We start from the raw sequence: 25274 nt of genomic DNA, 5'->3' as shown, positions 1-25274 counted from the left end.
AAAAACTCTTTGAAAGAATAACATTGCTTAAGTTGGACCTTCTAGCAAAAACTTGCCTGAAAATATGAAGCATCAGCACTTAGCTATGTAAACTTCTGCTTATAAACAAAAAGTACGCCTAAAATTATGTTGTGTCATGTGTATACCCAAGTCTGGGGCCTATTTAAGGTCTGGAGAGGGTTCGGTAGCTTTTCCGGGTCCCAACACCCTCTTACCATTAATTATTTATTTTGTTATTGTTGTTTTTGTTACGAATATGGCTAGACCTTTACACGTATGAATATGAAACCCTTTGTTAGTGCTGCTTTACAGTTCTACCCCGACTTTCAAGTGAATGAATTTTTCGGTACCTCCAACTTTCAGATATGTAGTTATGTGGGTTTTAGACGTCACTTATTACAGGCATTCGTATACCCCAGAACATTTGCAATCCATTAACCCACTGGGTGCCGCTTATAAAATATTGTAGGAAGGCGTGCCTTGAATTGCAGGAAAATAAACAAAAAAGGTTTAGGGTTCTAAAAAAAAAAGATTTGGAATCTCTGTACGTTGACCATTGACTTGTATATAGCACTTGTATACTTCCAAAATTCATACATTTTGTGAAAACCCTCCTAAAAATCAGAAACTTTTTCTAAAGAAAACCATTTCAAAATAATATGGATTGCGCCTAATATTATGCAATAATTTTAACATATAAGCCGTACAGCCAAAAATAAGCGGGTAGTTTTGACGGTATAGAAACTTACCATGTCTTTAGAACTTCAAATAAAGACTTAGGAAATACCGATATCGGTTTCCCAATATATATGTGCTTCCTTCGTTTTTACCTTTATCTTTTTTTCCTTCTGATAATTACCGTTTTCTATTGCTCCAATTGGGCTTATGTACACTAGCGAAATATTTCTCTTGTTTTCTAATCGAGCGCTTATTAACTCAACCAAAAGAAAATACTATAATCTAAAACGCAATCGACAAGGAGAACACATAACTGAACCGTTTGGGTTGTCTTGTTCTATCTAAACTATGATAAGCTGTGCGGACCTTGGTATTGAAAAAAGTTGGTCGCCTGTTCGAATGGTTCTTCAAAATATGTATGTGGTTAACAGTAGCCATGGAAAAGTAGCAGTTTCATAGTTAGAATTCAAATCAATTGATCAACCATTGGGTTATCTCACTAACCCATGCTTTACATTCTCACCCTTCCTCTTCACTCTTTCCTAGCGTTAACTTTTTAGTTTTATATTTTTTGCAACAAATCCCCAACTCCCATTTTTCATGTTGCTTTCGCGCGCATATTTACGACGTCAAGCAAGTACGCTTCACTGGTCGATTTGGCTATTAAAAGCTCGTAGAGCATGGCGACTATGAAGATTGGTAGTTTTGTAGTAGCAAGTGGCATGCAAAGCAAAGTTTTTCTAATTGCAAGGAAAAAGTAATGCTATACAAAGTAATGTTACTGCGCTATTGCTTTAGGGTTCGTTGTAATCCTTTCGCATATGCAGATGTATATGTATCTTTTTTTTGTCGTTTTTCATTGTACTTCATACTTCTCGTTGCATGTGTCCCCTAGTCTCATTAATTTTGGTTTATTTTTTGTATTCAATTGCAAGCAAGAAATGTACCAAAAAAATAAATTTTAAATCACAATAAAATCTATTACTTTATTCACGCACCATTCATTTGTTTACATATGCACGTATACAAATCTACTTTTGTGTGTGTGTACGCGCACACTTTTTTTTGCATTTTTATGAATTCCAGACAGGTTTGGTCATTGGCACAGCATCGCCTGTATAATCAAAAAACATTCCCTATCTTTTGCTCACAAACCTGCAAAAGATCACTCGCAAGAATTGAGCATTACGAGAGGAGAACTTTTATAGAGTGCAATGAAACTTCAGAAATATTTTTCCAAAAAACTTCAAAATTTTATTCAAACGGTCGTCCGCTTTAAACCAACTCACCACAATTAGGGCCAAAAAACTGCTTACATAAGGAATACCGTTTTGAAAATGTGTTTTATGGGTACTAATGAGATTGTTTTCCTTATATGTGCGTTGATTAGAAGTGCTGTATTTGTGTGTGAAGTCTTTTCTGAATAATTTTTATGACCCTGAGAACTGAACTACGCCCTCGAAGAAAGATGTTTGGTAAATTTTGACTGTAGAGAGAGCGCAATTATGAGAAAACGCTCCACAAATAGGAGTTAACTTATTGAAAACAGAGCCTTACCTTCCTTTTTGTTAGTTCGGGAGAATTATGGCAGCTTTTGTTAAGTGAACAAATAAAATTTTGCACTCGATTGTCAAAAGGTTCTGCTCAATATTTGTGCTGTCATGGTAATTGGATAGAATATAAATTTAAATTTATGAAATTGATGTACTTGAAACTCGAATGAAATAAATTACCAAACCGCTACTTGATTGCCAAATAACTACCAAGCTTAAGCCGAGGTAATTGGCGCTGGCGTTTTAAGCTTTTGATATCGAGCTACATTCTTTAAAGTTGCATAAAGGAGTATGTCGTTAAGAAAAATGCAACTACAGTACTACTTAAGTTGCCATGACGTCACTGTGCTTAAGAGCAAATTAAATTTTTTTGCCTTCTTCAAGTGTCCTCCGCCTGAACACTCTTAAAAAACCCCTTAATTTCAAATCAAAACTCATATCAATATTTATGAATATATATGAATTTGCACTTTAATCAATTTGCCATAAGAATATCATGGTATAAATCATGGCGGAACGATACAAGGTGGCAGCATGGTGACATACCCACAAACACAAATAGAAATTCCGTGTACTTTGTTTTTGTTAATTCGATGGATAAATGTCAAAAACGTACTGCACCGGAAGTTGATGTATCAAATCAAATAAAAAAAAATTTATAATCAGCTATCCCATGCTGCCACCTTGTATCGTTCCGCCATGGTATAAATATTCCAAGGTAAAACCGGTGAGAGCCAAAATGACGTTTAAAAAAATTTTTTAATTCTCACTGCTCTCACATTTTTATTTTTTTTATTTTGGTGTTGTTTTCATAAAAAAAATATAACAAACTGTAATATATTTGGTAATTCTATCCGACAGCATGACACTCTTAATACACGTCCAAAAATATCATGAGGGGTATCAAAAGACGCGTTTTGGATTCAGGATGGCAAATCCGAAAGCAGAGATAAAAAATTTTGGGTATGTCAAAAGGTATTTGCAAAAGAAATTTTGAAAATTTTCATGTGGCTGTTGTAATTTTGATAATTTTGTGGTAACCACAAAAAAAATTGTGAACATAAGTGTTTTCCGCGGATATAGTTTTGGTTCCCAAACTGGTGTTGGACCCACCCAAGGTAATTTTGTATTACCTTGTAGAAAGGTATTCTGCGCAAAAATACTGTGGATCCCATCCTCGGTTTCGGAGCACTCCGGGGTAATTTTTCGGTTTTTTGTTAATATCTTTGAACGATCTACAATTTTTATTTTCCGCCTTCGGATTATTGTTGTCGAGGTCAATACGAGTCTTTTGACACCTCTCGGTATTTTTGGACGCGTATTACCAGTGTCGTGCTGTCGTATAGAAGTACCCTATATATTTTGCGTTCTAACATTAATATTGTGAGATTTTATCAAAAACCGAATTTTTTATTGATGGAAATAACCAGAAAATAAGAAATCTAAACCGTCAAGCGCATTCCATAATTTTCAATTCAAGAATTGTATTGTGGTTTCCCGCAATATGAAGCATCGGGCCACGATCCTCTTCTGAGGAATTTTCTTCAACAAATTGTTTAGAAATGTATCAGCGTCTGCGCGATGAGAAGAAAAAAACCGACTTACCGCCAAGGTTTACGGAAGAGATGCATATCTACTAATAATAACAATTTGGTGTGATATATATCTGAGGATATTACGGTCTAGCTTTCCATCTAATTCGTGTATTCGTTTTTCTACGAACTGGCTCACCTAAATACATATTTGTGCCGACCCAAAAATGTATCTGCTAATTCGGACGAACTTTTGGTGCCAGGGTAATGCCGATGGATAATCAATACCATTTAAACCAATCTTCTTAAATATTTTTAATGGATAGGTCAACACACTAGTTCTACACAACGGCGGCAGACTTTGACCGTTCATCCGGTAAATTCAGCCTCCACGAACTATAATACTCCAACTGGGTGATGATGTTTAGCTAAGCTGCGAAAAGCTACAGCGTTTTTGCTGGCGTGGGCAAGTTATGGGAAGATCTCCACTGGGTTCGGAGAAGCAGATGGGGGAAAACTTTGATCTCTCTTTGTGCCCCTTGTTGCGTCAGTTATCGCGAAACAGGGTTAGCTGGAGTGACTTGTTACGCAACGACCAGCATCTCCTAAACGGTTAAGCGCCAATTAAAAAATGTATCTTCCAACCGCGAGGAAAAGGACCAAAACAAACCAAAGAAAATGGTGATCTCTTATAAAGTGAAGTTTCAGAAAGAATGGATAATAGAAAAATCAAACACAAAGCAAGTTAAGAAAGTAGCAATGAAAAGAGGGATAGTAATTTGGCCATAATTACGGGTTAGGTTACCTTAGGTGGTAGCTGCCCTGATAGAGGAAGCTAATTTGGGCAACATGAAGATCCGTTGTGATACCACGTACAATAAAATAACGGTGACGTAGCTATAGGTACTTAGAGAATCGTTGCGCAGCAACGATAAATTTCCGAATTATTCCTATCTCAATATTGGATAAATCCTCCGGAGATCCAAGTGATTGGCGACCGAAGTACTTACGCCTAGTTCTGTCAAAAGCTGGGCAATCAAGCATAAAATAATTCGATGATTCTACTCATCATCCGTTATACAGCTAAAGTAGGATGAGGTTTCCAGTATATCAAGGACCTGTCAAAACCCCAGTGACCATTGATAAGTGAGCCTTAGTGAACCAAATTATTTCGGCAGACCTGCCATCCACTTCCGGCCAGAATGTTCGTACTACCCTGCTAGAGGTGGTGTCCGGCCAACGTTTGCTGAGCTGAGTGGAGGCCCATCTATGCAGGAGCAAACGACAGGTGGCCATCGGAATCACGAAATCTCTGCAGCCATCTTCATACGGTTCAGTTGTACCGATGCGGGCTAAGAGATCCGCTTGACAGTTGCCCGGTATATCACTATGGGACCCACATAATCTTCCCAGGCACTCCCAGACCACCCTCGATCGCACTGTAGTTGAACTCAAGGCCTTGATAGCCGCTTAACTATCAGAGTAGGTAGATGTTAAATTCCCTAATTGTGGTAGCACTGGAAGGCGCTTGGAAGACGCTGCCGTGATCTTCGAACCTAAACTTGCGACCTCCATTTAGCTCTTGTCAAAAGACCACCTACCAACCTTTCCGCCCAACTTCGAACCATAAGTGAACAAGTTAACCGGTCCCCTGCCCCAGATAAGTCCTCTTCCCCATTCCTCTCTAGTGGCAATGACTTGGGTGAAGTTTGTATAGGGAGCAGTTATCGGCATACAATAGTCGGGATAAGGGATAGAACCTGGTAAGAGGCTACAGTGTTCGAAGTCAGAAAGCCCATAGCCCATATTATGAAGCCCGACCATCCACCGGCTCACGGCCACCTTTCTCACAATATCTACTGGATGTATATTAATAATTACGGGAATGACGCTGATAAGCGTTTCTGATGCTAACGAAGGCGAAGTGAAGGTTACTAAACGGTTATAGTCACAGTGCCCAAATGGAGGTTTTCACTTATACATATACACGATCGACGCACGAGCAAGAAGCTCTGGCTTCGTCAGCATACGCGTGACTGATTTTCACTCACACTGTGCTAAGTGTGCTGGGCTAAGCGTTGGACAGCGCTTAACGGTGTGGTCACGGTGACGATTTCGCTGATCTTTATGGCTACGGTTGCAGCTGCAGTTACGGATAGGTTTATATATACAGTTATGATTACTATTGTGTTTACGGTTACAGTTACAATTACGGTTAATGTTACAGTTACAGTTACTATTACAGTTAGGGTTACTGTTATATTTACTTCTACAGTTATGGTTACTGTTACAGGTACGGTTACTGTTACAGTTATGGTTACTGTTACATATACGGTTACTGTTACAGTTACGGTTACTGTTACAGTAATCATTCAGGATTATGATTACGCTGACTGCTCCGCTGACTTTTAGGGCCCTGGCCCAGTTTTCAAGTTGATTATTGTACGTTTTGCCATCAATAGTAGTAGGCCAAAAAAAGCAGTTACATTAAAAGCTGTAACGCTCACTCTTAATGAGCGCAGCACATCCATCTGCTCCATAGATGATTACTGAGATATGAGTACTTAAAAAATTGCGAAGTTCTAAAATTTAGGTCCGTTGTTCTATATTTCATGACAAAATCAAAAAACAAAAAAGATAAATGTAAATAATTTAAAGTTTCAAAACGTTCGATTTAAAATTTAGTTTTTTTAGTAATGGTCTACAAACTCCTTCTGAGTTTATCAATCACCATTTTTGCCTCTCCTTCCTCCCAACTGAATCTGTCAGATATTTAGCAATTTTTTTCCATACTCACTACGGTTCAAGTTTTTAAATCAGGGCTCTTCAAATCCGAAACTGTGACTGCGCTGATAAGAGCTTTATCGTCGTAGTAGTGCCTTACTTATCGTTTAACGAGCAACGAGATCAGACGTACGAACGCATATTTGTTGAGTTTGCACAATCGTGCATTGAAATCGCTTAAATCGCATTCGCTTTTTGCACTGCGCTCTCGCTCTAACAGCTGGCAGTCGCGCCCTCTTCAAATTCAGCTTTCCTTTATTCGTTAGCACCGTAGCTTTCCAAGAATTCAAAATATTCATTTACTCTCTCACAGTTTTCTTTGGCTTTCTTGTTGTCTGTTTCCTGCTGATCAAAACTTGGCATAAGCGAGGTATCTGCATAAACACTGCAGTCATTCTCATCCTCTCTCAGCGTCTCTTTATCGTCGTTATTCTCTTCTTCTTTCGGTTTCTCGCTTTCTGCTCTACCGCACAAGCATAACGTTGGCTTCGACGTTAGTCTCTTTATAGCTTCCCTTTCCCTTGTTTTCGCTCCGTTTCTTAAACCCTTCTGGTTGTCAGCAAATTTAAGCTCTGTGGGAAAAACGAGCGTTTTCAAAAGTTGCGCATATAATCCCAATTTCGCTTCCAATGCCATATCGATAAAGAAGCGCTGAAAGTCCAAACGGCTTACGCGCCTATTGCCAATTGCATAATAGTCTCGATGACAATTCTCAAAGCGGTATGTCAGCATGACTGGATAAAATTTGGGCAACAAATGTGAGACATGCACTTTAAAGTCGACCTGCGCCATTGTCAGCGGACTACTACGCACCAACTCGCGTTGCGGCTGTCGCGTGAATAGGGCGTTTATAGCGTAAGTACTTCCTTGTGGCTTCTGACAAACTGCATCATTTGCTAATCGTACCATGTATTGCGTATTGGGTGTAAGACGCCACAAGCTGAGGTAATCATAAACTAGTTGCACCAGCTGATGTAAAGAGAACTCGTTGATGCGCAGCCAATCAATACATTTCGCACCATTTTCTGTGACCGCGCGTACGCTGTTACGCCGACCCTTTTGCGACGAGGTAGAGCGCTTCGCATCTAAAGCAGTTGTGCGATTAAATTGTAGACGATTTTGTATGTAATCTACACACTCTATGGGATATTTGTAGAGAAAGAACTCGTCGGGATCAGATTCTATCCAAGCGATTGCCTCGTTGATGGCTTTGCTCACTGTGGCTTTGGCGATTTTGGTCGCATGCTCTTTACGCAGTATCGCATCAGCAACGCTATTTTCTGCGATCATATCAGCTCTCTGCATTTCCAGCGGTATCGAGGAGATTGTGCTTACACAAAAGTCGAAGAAGTGTGAAAGAAGGCGTTTGAACTTGAAATTTGCGATTTTTTTGTAGACCAAAAATTTTTTATTCCGAATTGAAGTGAAGAAAATTTAATATGACTGACATTGTCAAATTAATTGAAAGAGAGATGGGAAATCTTGAAAGAAAAACCTAGCAATTGTTGCAGATGGAACTTTTGTGAATTCGAAAATTGATTGCGATTCCTATTATGTAAGTATTGCGCAAATCTTCCTGCTTTAAAATGTTCGATCTCCCAACGAAATCTCTTACATAGACTCGGTGTACCAACCAAATCCCTTTTATTCGCATTGAAAAAATAAGTATGTGAAAGTCGCTCCAATAAAGACATATAATTTAGTTGTGGTTGTGAAGCACTTGCTTCAGGGGTAGGGGCTACTGAGTTCGCTTATTCTTAGGAAGAACTGTCTAATCTTTTGAGGCGAAATTTTTCCATACACTGACGAACGTTTAACCGCGGCTTCTGGTGGTAAAATATTTTCGAAATAGCAAAGCAAAACGGTGATGATTCTGTTCACTTGGAAGTACAATATTCCTTACCGATTTCGACTCCATCTTGGGCAGGACAAAGTGCTGTGTGCCTGCTTCTTCTCCTGTTGCCAAACAAATAACTCATATTCCTTTAAGGGATGTATATCTTGGAGATATAATTTCTTTGTATAACAAGTTTGGTGAATCTGTTCATTGATGGATCTGGGTAGGACAGGTGGGAAATATTCTGCTAGATAGAGACTGCCGTATTAAAAATGTTATAGATAGGGTGCTATCCGCCGCTTTTACCTACTTTGATAATTAGGCGCCTATCGAAGTGCTTAGCTCTGCCACTGTGAGGTCGGGGGTTGTCATGGATTAGTTGAAACAACTCGCTGTGACCTTGAGAAACTCTTTGATACAAATTATCTGAGTGCAAGGGTATACATAAGAATATCCCAGACAATTGACTGATATCTTAGCCCAAGCAAGCACATGCTGCTGACAACAGTGATTTGGAGCTCTCGCTGACTTATTTCTATCTGCTTTTGGCCCACTAAATCTTCCTCTTGCTGGATCTCGAAATCTTTTAAACCAATTCTTAAGTTCAAGCGCTGATAGGGAGCTTAAGCGTATACCAAAGCTCATATATTTATAGTAATTGGAGTGCTAACAGGTTACTGCTAAATTTCAGTTCATGCAGTACGCCTTAATATCCTGGACAGCTGTGTTCACAGTATGGTGTGAAAATTTTCGGCATCTTAGCTTTCCAGTTTTTACGAGATCGAGGCGTAAATATTTCATTCAGTATGAATTCGACTCTCCTTAGAAAATATCTTACATCAATGCTCGTCTTATTCTGAACTTTATTGTTTACAAGCAGCTCTTCGTTAAGTACTTGAAAGTCATTACATCCATTACAGATTGTGGTAACACAATGGACAAAAATAGTATCCAAGTTAGCTGTCTCTTTACTTATTAGCTGCCACTCAACCTAACATAAGTCTAACCATACTACCCTAAATTAGTGGTTTTTTTAGGTTGTAGGTTTAGGTGTTGCAAGCACTGGTTGTTAACTGCAAAGAGTTTGGAGGCCTCTGCAAGTAAATCACGCTAGTCTCTTTCAGACAGGTGGACACTGTACAAACTTGTATTCTTGATCATGAATCTTATTCTCAGTGTAAAGATTTTATGGGACAGGTGGAAGCTACAACTTTCTGCTTAAATGATATTCAAATTGAATTATCTTAAACGTAATTGTATTTTTCAAATTAAGTTATATACAGATAATGCGCTTAAAATTTACTTTCAAAGTATTCGTAATACGACACAGACCATCAAACTGTTAGTCGTTAAGTGTCCGTCAAAGCGTTCGCATTACAAAGCCGCCACTTAAACGGTGACTCATCAAAAAAGACGTAATTTATGCTCTTCTCAACTTTGAAGAAAAGTACACAAACGATATTGAAAAACAAAGACGAGAATCATTTTCAGATATTAGGTAGCTTCTTATAACAACAACGTTGTTGCAGTTTCCTTAACAGTCACCTTTTTTATTGTTTTTTTCATAATTTAATTTATAAACTACCACTTGAGCGTATCCTACGACTCGTACACCTCGAAATCTCTGCCATACTTCCATTTTCCGCCACTTATGATTTATGCCATTCATTTTATTTATGAACTCAAAAAACGAATGACTGTCCTTTTTGTGAAAGCCAGTTCATTGTACGCTAAATCAACAAAGAGCAGCATAAGACAGTTATTCAAGTATAAATTTGACAGTGAGCAGTTTTAGATTTCAACAAGAAATCCCAAAAGTCCATTAATAAGACTTACACATATATACAAACGAACACAAATATTCCAAATTATGCAAAAAATTAATTACATTTGGTCTTGTTCTCAATTTGGCGTTTGGATGACAACGGGGCAGAAAAGTTGAAAAAAATGTAGTGAGGAGCAGGGTATAATTATTGCCTGAGAACGTCTCTGTTGAAGCAGAGGAAAGCAAACAAAGTCGCACAAAATGGCTAACACATAAAAAGCACAGCTGAGCATTAAGCTTGTTGTAGTGAAACTATTATTTCATTCTTATTTACCCCACGGTCTTTCATATTCTGCCTCGAGTGCGATAGAAATGCCATTTGACTTGCAAACACTGTATACTAAATTCTAATTATGCGACTCATACAGAAAGACTAGATTCCCTTTGCTTAGAAAATGATTGAGAATCAACAGAGGAGCTTGTAAAACGGACGTGTAAATTCGACTCGATAACCTTATTAAATACCCTCACTAAGTGAGAATAAAACCTCTTCTTCGTTCAACCAGGCAAAAAATTGCAACTATCAAAAAATTTTCTAGATCAGTGTCGTTTTTTCTGCAGTCCTAACTTTTAACAAAGGAAGTGGAGAGTCGCCGTGACTTTCTCCCTATACTATTTGCTCACTAGCAGTGCCTGCCTGTGTCAGTCATCGAGTTGTAATGCAACAAACTGTCTTGTATGAGCAACGTAAAAAAGACCACAGCCGTCATTTTTGCCATTCCCACAAACTGTTGTCCACCATCTATGAATGCGCTGTCATTCCGTTAATTTCATTCATATTTCATCTCACTTGCACTGTTTCACCTCATTTTGCGTGTCCACAAACATCTCAGTGATTTGAGATTTCCAGTCACTCTATGCCCCATACGTTATTCGCTTTCACACACAGCCCATTTTTAATCAGCAATTATCAAATTTTGTTTCTTTGCTGCTGCGGTTTGTTGCCCGATTTCATTGCTCTCCCAAACACCAATGGTCCCTTCGCCACATTGCTTATGACGCAGTTTTGCCTTTTGTGATTTTGTTCACCACAATGCCCTTCAGCAACAATACGCTGAGCATCCCACTTGTGATTTCATTATCGACTTTCTGCTCTTTCATTAGGGCAATCAGCGATCTGGCGTTTCACAATTCCCAATGCACCGTGCATTATGGCAGGTAAGGGGCGTGTGATGGTAGTGTTTGTGTGTGAACTTGTACGCGAATTTGGTGTCTTAATTTGCTATCGGCTTGTCACTGCGTTCCTCTTCATTTTTTTTCAACTCTTGGCTCATTTGGTGCGGTTTTCTATCATTTACCCAGTGCCTCATTTTCATTAAATTTTTTGCTTCTTGTTGGACTTTTGTCATTCTTTGACTTCTTCGATGCAATGCGTGCAGTGAGCTAAATTAAAATTTCCTAAAGCTACGTTGAGCTAGAACTCAGTAAAGATAAGATGTTTGGTTTTGGACCAGTGTGACCTTTGTATTAAAAGGCGGTTGCCTTTTGTCTGTGAATTTTTTCTTCTACTGGCCTGCGAAAATCGTACTATGAACGGTGAACTTATTTTAGTATTTTGAAGTTCTTAAATTCCATTCAACTCGTCTTTGCTTCTCGAATACGCCTTATCGCTGTTATCTTTCCGAAAAACTTGCGAATTGAGTTAGAAGTTGTTGCGGAGATTTGACAAACTCGAATGTTACTAAACGACTCCAAAAAAGAAGATAACTTTCTACTTATAAGTGCCTCAATGTTTTCTAAGGTAGGATCTGATCTGCAAAGTAAGAAGTTGGCCTTATGTTTTTGCTGTTGTTGTTGTTGCAACGATAGAGACACTCCTCGAGAGTTTTGAGGAATATTATGGATGCTGGTGGTGCTTTTCTGGATATAGATCCAGTACGTTCTGGTAAAAAGCACCATTAAGATACTAGCCCCAGCATCTCGGTAACGATTTAATAATACTGGATTAAACTTTCTAGGCCATACCGCAACTCCCATCAACTACTACCGGATGGGTTCATGGTGTAGGTCACCCGTAATAATGCAGCAAAATGCCCAGATATATCTACTTTATTTTTAGGTTTAGCCACCTGAGGTTCTGCTATAAGAATTGGACATTCCATTTTGAGGCCACGAGGAAGTCATGCTTCAATCCAATATCCGAGAGCAACGTTGTGTGTGATGAACATATTCAACCTAATCAATGATATCTAATCTAGATGTATTCTGCTACCATGGCCAAACTGTTTGCTATATATTATAGTAAGTGTGAGCTTTATTCTAGCTTTTAATCCTACAGCTTTAAACTTAACCGGGGTCGCAAATAGAAGCCACGTTCTATATTCATTGCCTGAATTAGCACAGCCAAGAAATTTATGTATGAATGTAGAGTGTTAACAGTCGACAAAGTATCAATTGAGAATTTGGGTTTTGCTTACATAGATTCGACGCCAGTATAAAGTCCAGACGACTGGAAAATAATGGGAAACCTGCGAGATAGCTTTCGAACATATTTTGCAAGTAACCGCTCTTGCAGACATCACGGTGTTATTATACTCTAAAATAACAGTCCCGAAAACTCTTTTTAATTATACTAACATATCTGGCAGACAATTTCCAGTCCTCCTAATAGATAAACTTGTCTTCGTTTGAAAAATGGTCCTTCCTTCCCAATTTATCTTCTTTTGCTCCCTATTTCCCACCTCCACTTAATCCCTTTTTGTTTTTTATTTTCCCCCTTCCATCATCTCTCTCTATAGTGCCCCTTTGCCTCTCTACATTACTCTTTTCCCTCTTCCATCAAAGTTCTACAATCTCGTTGTATTCCTTACCCCAATTCAGCAACTTTATTTAAATTAAATACCAGAATTTCAAAACACCAGGATATCTACAAGCAAGAACAAAAAATAACAACTCAATAGGAAATAATAAATGTAGTATGCAACAAATCTAAATGCTAGGAAAGCTGTTAAAATAACAACAACTTTACACATAATAACCAACAAAGCGTAAGAACGACAAATGAATGCGACAATTTACAGCTGTCGGCAACTGTCAGAAGAGACTGGGTGTGACGTGACCGGACATAATGCGGAAGGCGAAGAGTAGAGAGCAAGCGGCAACAAGCACAGAAGGAAAATGGATGGACGAAATATTTAAGAAAAAAGGGGTAAAAAACAAATGGAAGATGGAATAGAAAGATAAATAGACAAAACCATTCCTGGTAAAGGCGTAAAACTGCAAAATAACGAAGGGAGATGGAAATAATTCCAATGAAGAAAGTTAGCGGAAATTAAATATGCGACAAAGCAAGTGAATGTAGAGACAGCAAACAACAGCTTTGAGGCGCAACAATTCTCAGCAGCAATGTTTTTATGCTGTTCAGTCGGTCATTTACGCATTTCCTATTCCTTGTTTTTCGAAAAAAAAAGGGAGATCAGGATTAGGGGCAACAACTTTACGATTTTCACAACAAATTCTGAGCGCGCATTTCTGCAAAACAACAACAAAATTTGTAATATCTATACGAAGAAGGACTAGAAAAAATGGGCGAGAAATGCGCGTTCGTGAAGTGCAAAATTAAAAACAGCAGACGGCATGTGGGCAACTCAAAAACCGTTCATGAAACAACAACAACTAAGTGCAAACTATTTAGAATGTAATGTGGAGAGGTAGGGAAAAGAGAATTTCAATGCTGGATGTCACTAACGTACCCTGCTGAGAGGTTTAATCTACAACTAAGCTTTTGCTCATTAGTAGCAATGGTCAAGACAGTTTTGCCTTTAATTTCTTTAACGTGACTAAAACTTTGATGTTGTATGTCTTTGGCTAATTTTTTGCCAATTTTCTTTTTATTTTGCTTGTTCTTTTTTTTTTTTTTTTTGAGGCTTTATTAGTTCGCACAGCTGGTTTTTATCAAAAGGCGAATCAGAGTATGACAAAATTTTTTGGAAAGTTGTATTTGTATTTATATCGTGCGCTCCTAAATGTAGGCATCATTTGAACAAAGGAAATAAACGAAGCATGCTTTTAGGCGCATACTTTTTGAGACGCGTTTTAGAGGTTGATTTAAATAAAGAGATGAAATTATAAACTAAATCGATTCAACCTCGAAAATAATCTTAAGAATGTGTAGTTTAAAGAAAATGTAAGTTGCGAAGATTATACCAACACAGTGGTACCACTCCTTTAGTAGTAACTACATTAGCATATTATTAGGCGCCGAATTTTATTTACTGATTAATAAAAAGTCGATAATTTTATTTAAATGGGTTATTTAGTTAGTCTGGGCTAGAGGCTTACGCCGATCACTTAATCGGCGGCGGCGGCGTGTGCGGCGCGCCGGCGTACGCCGGTGTTCTTACTTTGAAAAGCTTGAATTTCCGATTTAAAAAAATAGTATTTATAAAAGGGTTTGTTTGTATGTATTTAAAGAAATCAACGTGTTGGCCATTTCGGAAAGATCCGACGTTTTTGCCTCAAGATCTCGCAGACTGTTCAAACATTTTCAAAACCTAGCCCCGGTCTTTGGAATTGGTACTGCTGCGTCTGCTGAAAGGAAATAGAGATACATAAAATAGCCACACTTTTGTCTGAATATCCCGTGCAAAGAGTAGTTTCACCTAGGGTTAACTTCTAATAATCGTCGCGAACACAAATTCTTTAAATCATTTGTGGCTCCTTGGCGGCCACGCACAAAGTTGACTTATGGTTGCTATTAATGGTCTATTAATACTCATGACTCTCGTGTCACAGGGCGCCTCCAGTTTCGGCTGTTTTTAAGAGCTACAATTCCCGATGTGCGAACAGTAGCAATCCCGACCACCAGTCGCTACCAGGCCTTCTGACCCTCACACCATATGCCAGCACAGAAGCTATAGGACTACGACTTCGAACTCATACCTTCGTCGACGTCATTTTCCTAGAAGCTCTAGGTGTAGCTCTGAAGACTCTCCAACGGATGCTTTTGCCGAGCTACACCAGAGAAACAAATTGAAACGTTAGGGAGTTCGGCCAAGGATGCTGTCATTGCGCAACGGGTGAAAATCGTATAATCCTCGGCGCATCTACATAATTAAAATTTTACAAAGACCCTGGATAAAATTTTTAAAATGTAGACCAGAGTTTGTAGACGTTTGTGTTCACATCATTGATTTCAATAGTCTTCGTTAAATCAAAACGATATTGTAACGAATTTACTTGCAAATCCTCTTATTTGCAACCTTCTGCTAAGTTCGAATCACTAAGCTGTTGAATAAATGACTCCAATATTTAATAATGCAAAATGGCCTTTATTAAAGTACTTCACAATAAATAACTCTACTATTGCCCAACATATAGCGTGCTTAATTGAAACTGACTCCAGCGCATCTATCTGTCGCTGCCTTTTATACTCTTTGATTTCCTCGTTCGCATCTTCTAGGCGCTTCCATTTCCAGAATCTACTAGTTGGCCATCACACGTGAAATATGATAGGCAGATGCCGCCGCTGTTTTTCATTTAACTCATACGGCGAAAGGCTAAACAGCGATATCTATTTTTGAAAAAGTAGGTTTATTAAAGGCAGCGTTGCCAAACTAAAAAGAAGTAATTAACAAATTATCTGGCTCAAAAATTGAACCAGACTTCTATCTGGATTTATCTGGCTCAAATCGTTGTTGTTGCATTTACATGCAAAATTATTTATCTGGCTCAGGATTTTGCCACCGGATGATGGCAAATGATTGATTTATGGATGTGCATACAAGGCGCTGCTTAGCATCGGCTTAGAGATGGATGTACCCCTTAGTGTTGCTAATATTCGTAACAATATTTTAGAATGAAAGTCGACCGATTTGTTGAAAGATGTTTACTGCAGTTTTCCGGCCTAATGATATAAGAGCTCATTATTGATGACCGCGTGGCTTCAGTTTTCAGACTAGTTCGACTGTCCACTACGTTAGGGTAGTAGCACACACGGTCATTTTTACGACTGTCTTGGGAAAGCTTTTGCTTCACCACTTTGAGTGTTCTTGCGAAGGACAAAGCCTCACCTGGTAGATATATGTGCTTACGTATTCACATTTGTAAAAGGAGCCGTAACGTGTAGGTGATATTTATACTTGGTTGATAGGCTATAATCAATGTGATTCACTCCAAGGGACTAGTTTTGTATAGGGCCGCCAACTTTAGGATATGTCAAACCGGGAGACTTGGGTGTTGAAGGATGAAGTGTGAAAATCAAAATTAACATTTCAGACGCTATTGTATAGTTTCGCAAATAAACAACAGATGTTTGAATGCAAGACTTAGTGATTTTTCAAGCCCTTCTCATAAGTACATATATCCTCAACTTAAGTATGAGGTAAGAATAATTTCAAAAGAGTGTTTATGCCTCTAGAACCTACTAAAGGATTTTGCATCACTGATTTCGCTTATTCTTTCAGCTAATCGCAATATGAAATTAAAAAAAAAAATCGGCATTTTTTTTTTTTTGCTTTTTTTAACAACTTGAAAACAATTTGAAACGCCTTGAGTAATTTTATTTTAATTCATTGTTCAAAGTGATTATATAAATTTTTTATATAACGTTTCTTTTAGTGTTTTGTTTTAATAACTTGGTGAATTGGGCGATGCAAAGTCCGTGTTAAGCTGACATCGAAAAGGCCTGTTTTTTAAATAACTTTTGAACAGTTAGAAAGAGTTAAATTTCGCAATTACTTTCTTATAACTGACAGTGATGCGCATCCTTTAATACCACTTTCGACCATATCCGACCAATTTTCGACTTGAACAATAAATGGCCTAAACAGTCTTAAACGAGTAGAAAATATAATACCGCGCCGGACGCCGCCGTCGCCGCCGCCGCGCCGATATTTTTGACATTCGGCGGCGGCGTGCGAAAAACGACCTTAATCGGCGGCGGCGTATATCTCTAGTCTGGGCTTCGAAGGCAAGGTAGGGCTCCTTAAAACGCTTTTCTATAGCAAAGGCCTGTCAACGTCGTGCCAAGACCCTCTAACCCATTGCGCATTGTAAATTACCAGTTAATTAAACAAAAACACTGTAAAAGCTATTATAAAATTGCATTTAGTGGTATAGTCATAATACATTGAAAAGGCCTTTTTTTAATTTTAACTTTTTATATTTATATATCTAGCCAATTTAATTGGTTGCTGAAATTAATTTTGCTACTTTGGTGCCATTACGCGTAAATTCAAATGTCGTTTGTGTCAAAATATTTTTAGGTAGCCAATGGCTTTAAATAAAAAAATTAAACTTCCATAATCCCTATCAAATATTTTTTGAATAAAAATTACCCCAATGTAATCAATGCACATACATACATATATACAAACCGCTATCGTTGCGCACCTATTAAATAATTTATCCAACAATTGATGACTATTGGCTCCCAAGCTGTTAGCCTAGTTTTTAAAACTAAAAACTTTTTCAATTTTACTCAATGTGGCTTTTGTGCGTTTGCCTTTTAGCTTATTACAAACTCAATCACTCACACACACACACATATGTGCTTAATTTCTTTTTAGGCACTTTTTGTACATTCTCTCATTACTTTTCGTTTTATCAAACAAACATCACTTTGTATACACAACATACTCATACTTTAACACACACACACATACATACACCACTATCAGGCTTACTTGGCTTGTTTGCTTTGGCAATTTAAACTCATTTAAAGTTTCTCATTTTCTGCTGTGTGACGGAAATTTGCTCTTCTTTCGCTTATTGTTTTTGTTTTCTTTGCCTTGTTCTTTAATTATTTTTAATTGTTGCTCATTTCTCGCTCATGTTTTGTGGCTAAGAAAAACCCATTTTTCTTCGTATCTGCTCTCGTTAGTGTTATTGTTGTTGTTGCTACTGCTGGTAATTGCTTTTTCGTAAGTATTTAATCAGCATTTGTTGCAATTAATTGTGTATGCTCCAGTGCTGCTTGGTTGCTTAGTTCAAACTCAATTTTTTGGATTTACTTAGTGAGCGTTCTTCTTCTTTCACATTACCCAGTTCATTTGAGAAAATATAGAGAATTGAAATTAAAAGGCAAAATAGTTAGTTGAAGTTAGAAAAGTGTCGAATTTTCTATTATGTCTGGCTTTGTGCCACAGTTTCTGTGAAGTGTTTTTCTGGGCCTACGACCAGATATCATCCCATATACAAAATTGAGTTCAAGCGATTTGCTTAACGTTTTTGTGGAGGGAAAGAGAGATAGGTGAAGGAGGGGTAGTCTATCGTACTACCTATTGAATTAGTTTCCAGTGGAATGATAAGCCAAGAAACCCACTTCATTCGGAAGATCTCTTACTTTTCGTATCTTTATATTTTAAACCAAGGAAGTAATAAACTGAGTTAAATATTACTACGATATTTTCATTCAGTACGCTGCCAGATTTGTTTAAGTTTGTCCCATCCTTAAACATTTTCCCTAAAGAAACAAAATATTTATATATTTTTCAAAAGCTTTTGTATTTTTGCCTATTTGTTACATCATCTTTAACTTTGCAGGGAGCATTACATCATGCAAAGCTCCACGTGCAGCAGTTACTTTTGTCAATGTCCTCTCACAAAACTTTTAATAAAAGGAAATACTTACTTACTTACAGTTTACATTTTCTATTCTCAAATGTACGTAAGACAGAAGTCAATTGAAAAGAAGTGGCAATACGTGAAAGAAGCGAACTGAAGCAAATTGTGAAGTTAAGTAGAGTAACTTGAAATAAATTGAAGGAAAAAGAATTACATTGCGTGACGTACTACTTAAACTTTAATTGCAAAAAGAAAGCGTAAACGTAACAGTAATTGTCAGCATAAGCCTTGCAAACAACTAACAATGGCAAAGAAGTATCCTTAATTATAACCATAACATTAGCCATAGCGCTAAATATATTGAAAACAATAACAATAGCCATAGCCACAAAATTACCATCGGTGACCTTGGCGTTGCGATGGACCCAAAACTTGACTTTATATTGCACATAGAAGGTTGCATGAACAGATCCAAAGGGATTTTGGCCTTCGCCAAACGATGGTTTAAAGAATGCGTTGATCCATATATGTGACCTGGAATTATGAAACGACCCTATTGTGCGAAAAAAAATTTTTGGAGAAAAACGCGTTTAAAGTTTTTGTTTAGCTTGATTCTGTGCAGCGGCCGGCCGTTGTGAACGAATTTTGTAATTAAAATTTTAGTAACTTCCCGATAAGCTACAAGCTTGAAACTTAGAATATAGTTGACAATGATGAAAATGCAATAATAAGAAAAAAACCCCCGATAGGTGCCGCATGGATTGAAATATTTAAAAAAGAAATCGCATTTGTGCTCCAATTTGGCTTTAAATGCGATTTGAAAAGAGCGTTAAATTTCCTATAAGAATCACTCAAAAATTGAACAACGGTATTTTCGCACAATAGGGTCGTTTCATGATCCCAGGTCACATATTACTAAAACTGTCTTTATATCCTTGGTGGGGCCAATATTGGAATACGCTTCCATAATCTGGAACCCTCTTTACCAGACCCAATGCCACAAATTATAGTCGGTTCAGAAGCAATTCCTGATTTTTGTGCTAAGGGACTTACCGTGGGATCCCTTAAGGATTCTTTTTTCCCTACCACTGCCGTTTAAAACTGATTCAGCTCCCTAGTTTACGGAGGCGTAGGAAGATGATAGCTGTGTTATTTTTAGTAAAACTTATTAGAGGGATAGCAAATAGCCCGTTTCTGCTTGGGGAAGTTTTATTTAATGTTCCCTTTAGACCATCTAGACATTTTCAACCGCTTCATAAAAGCACATGCAGGTCGAATTTTGAAATGCACGAACCTCTTCGTTGTCTGTGTGCTGATTTCAATAAGTACTTCAAAACCGTGTGACCCAATTCACGCAATAAAAAAATATCTACTGCCTACCTTAAATAACTAATGATTTGAGCGGGTGGGTTAGAATCACGTCCTTTCTAACCTCCCATACATCGCAGCCCTACTTAATGTGTGTTAAATATACATCAGCTGCTCTAAATCACGTCCATTCCGATATCACTAATAATCAATTCACGTTGCTCGGCATGACACTGATTTAAACCAGTTGTGCAAAAGTGTCGTTTTACCTGAGTCCCTGCCATTTTTTTTTTTTTTTTTTGTACGGAAAACTGATGTATTGATTTTAATATGGAATCCGTAGCGAGATCAAAACTTTGTGTCCTTACTTCTGATGCTACACCTTTAATTTTTTTAAAGTGACTGTTGTGTGTGAAAATATTTCTTCCAGTTTCGCGTGCAACTGCTGATCTTTTGGTGCTACCACAGCAAAGTTGTTCTTTTGGATCCTCTTAAACTTAAGCCGCTTTACCGACTTCAAAAAAGATTTCGATATGATTTCCGCTATGACAGATTTAAAATTTCCACAGGCATTGTGCTGAAGTGTTGCAGCTCATATTTCTACTCAATTTCGGGTATTGAAACTGAAATGGATGTTTTTATTTAGCAAGAATTTGATTTGACTTAGCACGAATTAAGTTTAATTAAATGGAATGTAAACAAAATATAGCATCATAATGAAGAAAAGCCGCTTTACAGCCTATTCGGCACAGTTTTTTCGCTAAACTTTTATCAATTTGTAATTTGTTGCAACTTTTTAGTACTTTATTTCTTTTCAAGAGTTTACTTCTGCATGTTTCGGTAAATTTCCACCAATACAACAGCCACAGCAAACAAAGTTTTCAGCACCAATACAAAAGCTAGCAAATAAAGCGGAATCACAGCGCTATATAAAATAAATGGAGCGCATGCAATCAATTTGCGTATAAACGGAGATTGAATGCGATACAAGATTGATAACGAGCCTTAGTACGACGACAAAACCAGCATTGCTTTCTTTGTTCTTGGCTTTTTTTTTTCAGTTCAGTTTGAGTTGTTGTTGTTTGTGTTTTGTATTTTTCACTTAGCACTTATCGTTCTCCACTTTAAGTTTAAGGATGTTTTGGCAAACAGTACATGGCGTATGAGTAACATCACAAGCCAGTCATTGCACTCGCAAAAAGTTACTCATACGCTGCGTCGTCCTCATCGTTGTTGTATAGCAGCAGCAAGTAAATGTAGAATTGGGCACGAGCTGTGTTGAAATTGATTTGTTGTGTTTATGGAGGTACAATACCTACTGCGTTTAATTGTTATTGTTGTTGCTGCTTTTTCTTATTCGCATTTTCAATTCCAATGAAAACGTATTGAAATTGTGATTATTGTGAAGCCGATATGATTGTGGAAACATTTCTGTATAAGCTGCTATCGTGTTTCATTGTTGGTTGCTTTTGGTGTTATTTGCACTTGTTTTGAATGCTTGCTTGTTTGTTCTTTATTCCTTTTTTTTTGTTATTATTCTACATTACCATGGTGTTTCCTTTACTTGCCATGTATCGCTCGCATTCAGCTGTTGCTATCATTGCATTGCTCAACCATTTGATATTTTATTGTTGTATCCGTTACATTTTTATTTTACCGGCTAAGTGGATAAGCCGGCTGTTGTTCAACAAATATAATGCGAGAGGCAATCGGAATAAAAATAAAAAATGAAAAATACAACAGCAGCCAATTGAAAAAGTTTGTCATAACATGTCACGGAATGATCATTGAAGATTCCGATCCAGTTTAAAGCAAATCTATTTTCTACATATTTAAATATGTATGCATGAATATTAGATTGAATCGGGTCTGACAAAATTCAACTCTGTCGTATGGCAGATTTAGCTCTGGGTATATCTAGACCCAAATTATTAATACGTATTTTTTTAAAGAAATTGGAGAGGCATCTGCGTAGACCTAGATGTGTAGGTGAGCAATCTCTCGCATTATACTGAGCTGCGATTCAAAAATTTTACTTTTCGTCCAGATCTCGGCTGCTTTTAGAAGGATTCAGTCGAAAGTTAATAAGTTTCTGTATGTGTTTCAACAGAAATAAATGGCTTTTCACCGGAGGTGGTGATTCAATGCACAATTTTCTTAGTTATAGTAGGAAAAGGAATTCGTCAACAAAAATTACTTAGCCATCAGTTCACATTGCATTGCGTTAAGCACCAACCGCAAGTTTCGGTTTTCCTTCAGCTGATGGATAAGAACTAACAGCTTATTGGCATTGTGAGAAATTTTCGGGGTTTAAATCTACGTAGCCAATAGATAAAAGGTCCAAAATTGACGCTGATGCACATCAGTTGCAAAAAATGGTAAAAGAGCTCTGTGTTTATATTTCACTAATTATTTCTTACCTCTCCGTATAGTCGAATAATTACATCATATGCTTTACCAAGAACATGCAGATTAATTTTTGAGCAGCTTAAATATATCCATCTTAAGAATAATGTAAGCGTTCTGGAAATCTTCTGGAAAATAGAACGACACCTCAGCAGCCACGCCGTACTTTACACAAAACATAACTCTGGATGTTAATCCATGGACAGACGGTTTCCGTGGTGACAGCAATTCGGTTATATTAGATATTTTCAATTCGAACCAGCGAACAACCTCTCATATCGTTGGGCCTCTTTGGTATATAAGAAGAGTGTATCTTATGACAATTCATTTCACGGTCTATTCATCCCACTGAAAGTTCATCCCAGAGAAATGTATCCCACGAAAATCTATCCCACTGGCATTTCTTCCAGAACCATTCATCCCATCTTCGAAAGAATTCCTACTCGGGCGCCATCTACGCTAAATAAATCTCTTAAAAAAGTTTTTCGCTTGATTTTTAATAAGACTTGTTTGTGACGCACTTGAATGGAAAACTTACAGTAAACAACTATGAGGTGGGTTGCGTCAAAGACTGAAGTAAGACTCGGTCAATACGGAATCAAGTTGATGTCTCACAAGCCTCCACGTAATAAGAACACAGTATATGTGTGCCTACTATTTCACACTCACACGGCCTCAAGTATATGGAGGGTAGCATTTTTTAATACCAAGAGAGTAAGAGAGCGAGGCGGCTCCACCTAGCAGTATGTGACGAATGGAGTATTTGAGAACGGACAGTGTTGGGGACTACAGCTACAATGCGATGATTGGCAATTGGCCAAGAGTCGTAGTTCCGGGGAATCAGCACTGCTACATCTGAAGGACGATATGATAGCAGACAGCAGCAACTGAAAATGGAGTGATCTGTGATCGTAGTAGGAGAAAGAGATATGATGACAGCAACTGCTGGCAGTCAGTTGAATGACGGGCAAGGGCATCATTGACCAATAGCAATAGTAAGACAAAAGAATGCGTACCCGAAACTAAAGAAGGGCATACAGATAATGGTACTCGCCGCGAGAGCTATCGCTTCGCTTGTACTTTTTGATTAGTTATTATAATTTATATCATAATGATAGCACAAATTTTTCTGCCAACTTAACTATAGAAAATACTCTTTAATTTAATATTATTACGTCAAGCTACTGCCTTAAGGCATTCGCGCCTTCGCAACAGCACCTGCTCGGGCGCCACCCAATCGTTTACAGCTCGAACGAACTGAATTATTTTATAGCAGTTTTTTTATTCTAATGCAAAACTATTTATAAGAATTTACTTTTCATGCAAATTAGTGCAGTTAAAATATTCGTAAGTGAAGCGTTACTGTCGTCCATTGAGCATCATTACTTCACTTTTTACCGCTGCCGTTAGCTGCTCGCAGACAATGAGTAGGCGAATCCTTAGTGAAAATGCGATTAAATACTCAATTTTACGAGCATTTAAAATACGACAATTAAATACAAAAAAATTTACAAAAACATAAAAATTAACAACAACAACTACTAAGTAAACAACCAGTTGTCATTCTTTTTCTAAAAGGGAATTTGTATGTGAAAGAAGTTGTGTAAATTAGTAACGCGGTTAATGGTACTAAGCAGAAAAACAAATAGAAAGGTAAATGCAAAGCAAGACTTTAAAGAACTAAGAAAAGCGTAAAAAAATAATTCTCTGCATTTTTGCACAAAAACATTAAAAGTGAATAAAATGTGCGAATAACTCGTAAGGGTAATGGAAATTGAAGAACTAAAAAAAATTGTGAAAATATGTACTAAGTATTTTTATTAGAAAAGTTTTGTTGTTGCTGGTAAGTTGCGGATAAATGAGGAAAATTTAATTACTGTTTCCATATGAATATCTACACATATACGAATATGACTGGATTTGTTTGTGTGGCGCAAGCAAACTCATTACACACATACATATACATATATACAAACGGACCTTCAAACACTACACAAGGATGCTTAATGGAAGTGTAACTAAATTGAAGTGGCTTATAAAGTTTTGCAACTGCAGTAATTTTAAATTAAGCACAGTTAGGCGAAAGATAGAAAGCAGAGATAGCGAGCAGGAGTTGAGAGGAGCGGTGCCGGTCAGCACATATAAATGGTAAAGCTTCATGTACATACTAACAAGCACATAAATATGAACTCACATACAGAAATCTATGCGTGAATGGGAGAGAATCTTTAGTTTTTGAATGTCATAGCTAAAGTGGCTTAAGCGAAGGGAAGTTTCAATGCAAAGATCTCTCCAAGTATGGAAGCCAATACCCGAAGGCATTTTATAGGAGAAAATAAATTAAAACCACGAATAAAAAATATTGCAGACAACGAAAACTAATTTTTCAGATTTTCGTCAAAGCGTAATCAACAACGTGGTAGCTATGGCTAGCAACGAGCCATATATATTAAATATAAAAATATATTTACAAAAAGTTAACAGGGAGCTTAGTAAACACCGCGATATAAAGAGAAAAGGTGTTTATTCACAAGAAACCTCAACGCGTGCAAGGCAGAAAATCTCAGGGATCAGCTTCTCAACTTCCGCTTTACCAAGGATGTCTTTCCGTTCACCATATTTGGAAAAAATGCTTAGAGCGAAATTCAGAGGTGAAGGAGTCTGAGACTTTTGAATCGCAAAAATCTATACAAGGAAACTTGTCCGATACTTCAATAAGTACTACATTTTGCTGAGTGGCACTCGAGTTGTACTCAGGAGTATATTATCATGTGATATCACAAACATACTAGTGATTGAGTGTGTGAGATATTCCGTAGATTGCCAACACATTAACACTTCCATTT

The 25274-nt window shown here is 37.5% G+C and overlaps 1 protein-coding gene across 1 annotated transcript; it reads right to left on the bottom strand.

The window, feature by feature from the left end:
* Positions 1-6358: 6358 nt before the first annotated feature.
* On the bottom strand, positions 6359-7950 carry LOC137247556 (uncharacterized). Its single transcript, XM_067778541.1, has one exon. It carries the CDS (start codon positions 7850-7852, stop codon positions 6803-6805), a length of 1050 nt encoding a protein of 349 aa, XP_067634642.1. The 5' UTR covers positions 7853-7950; the 3' UTR covers positions 6359-6802.
* Positions 7951-25274: the final 17324 nt, after the last annotated feature.

This window comes from Eurosta solidaginis, chromosome 4 (assembly GCF_040869045.1).
Source record: "Eurosta solidaginis isolate ZX-2024a chromosome 4, ASM4086904v1, whole genome shotgun sequence".
Taxonomy (NCBI): domain Eukaryota; kingdom Metazoa; phylum Arthropoda; class Insecta; order Diptera; family Tephritidae; genus Eurosta; species Eurosta solidaginis.
Note: the sequence above shows the minus strand (reverse complement) of the source record. Positions and strands in the feature narration are given on the sequence as shown.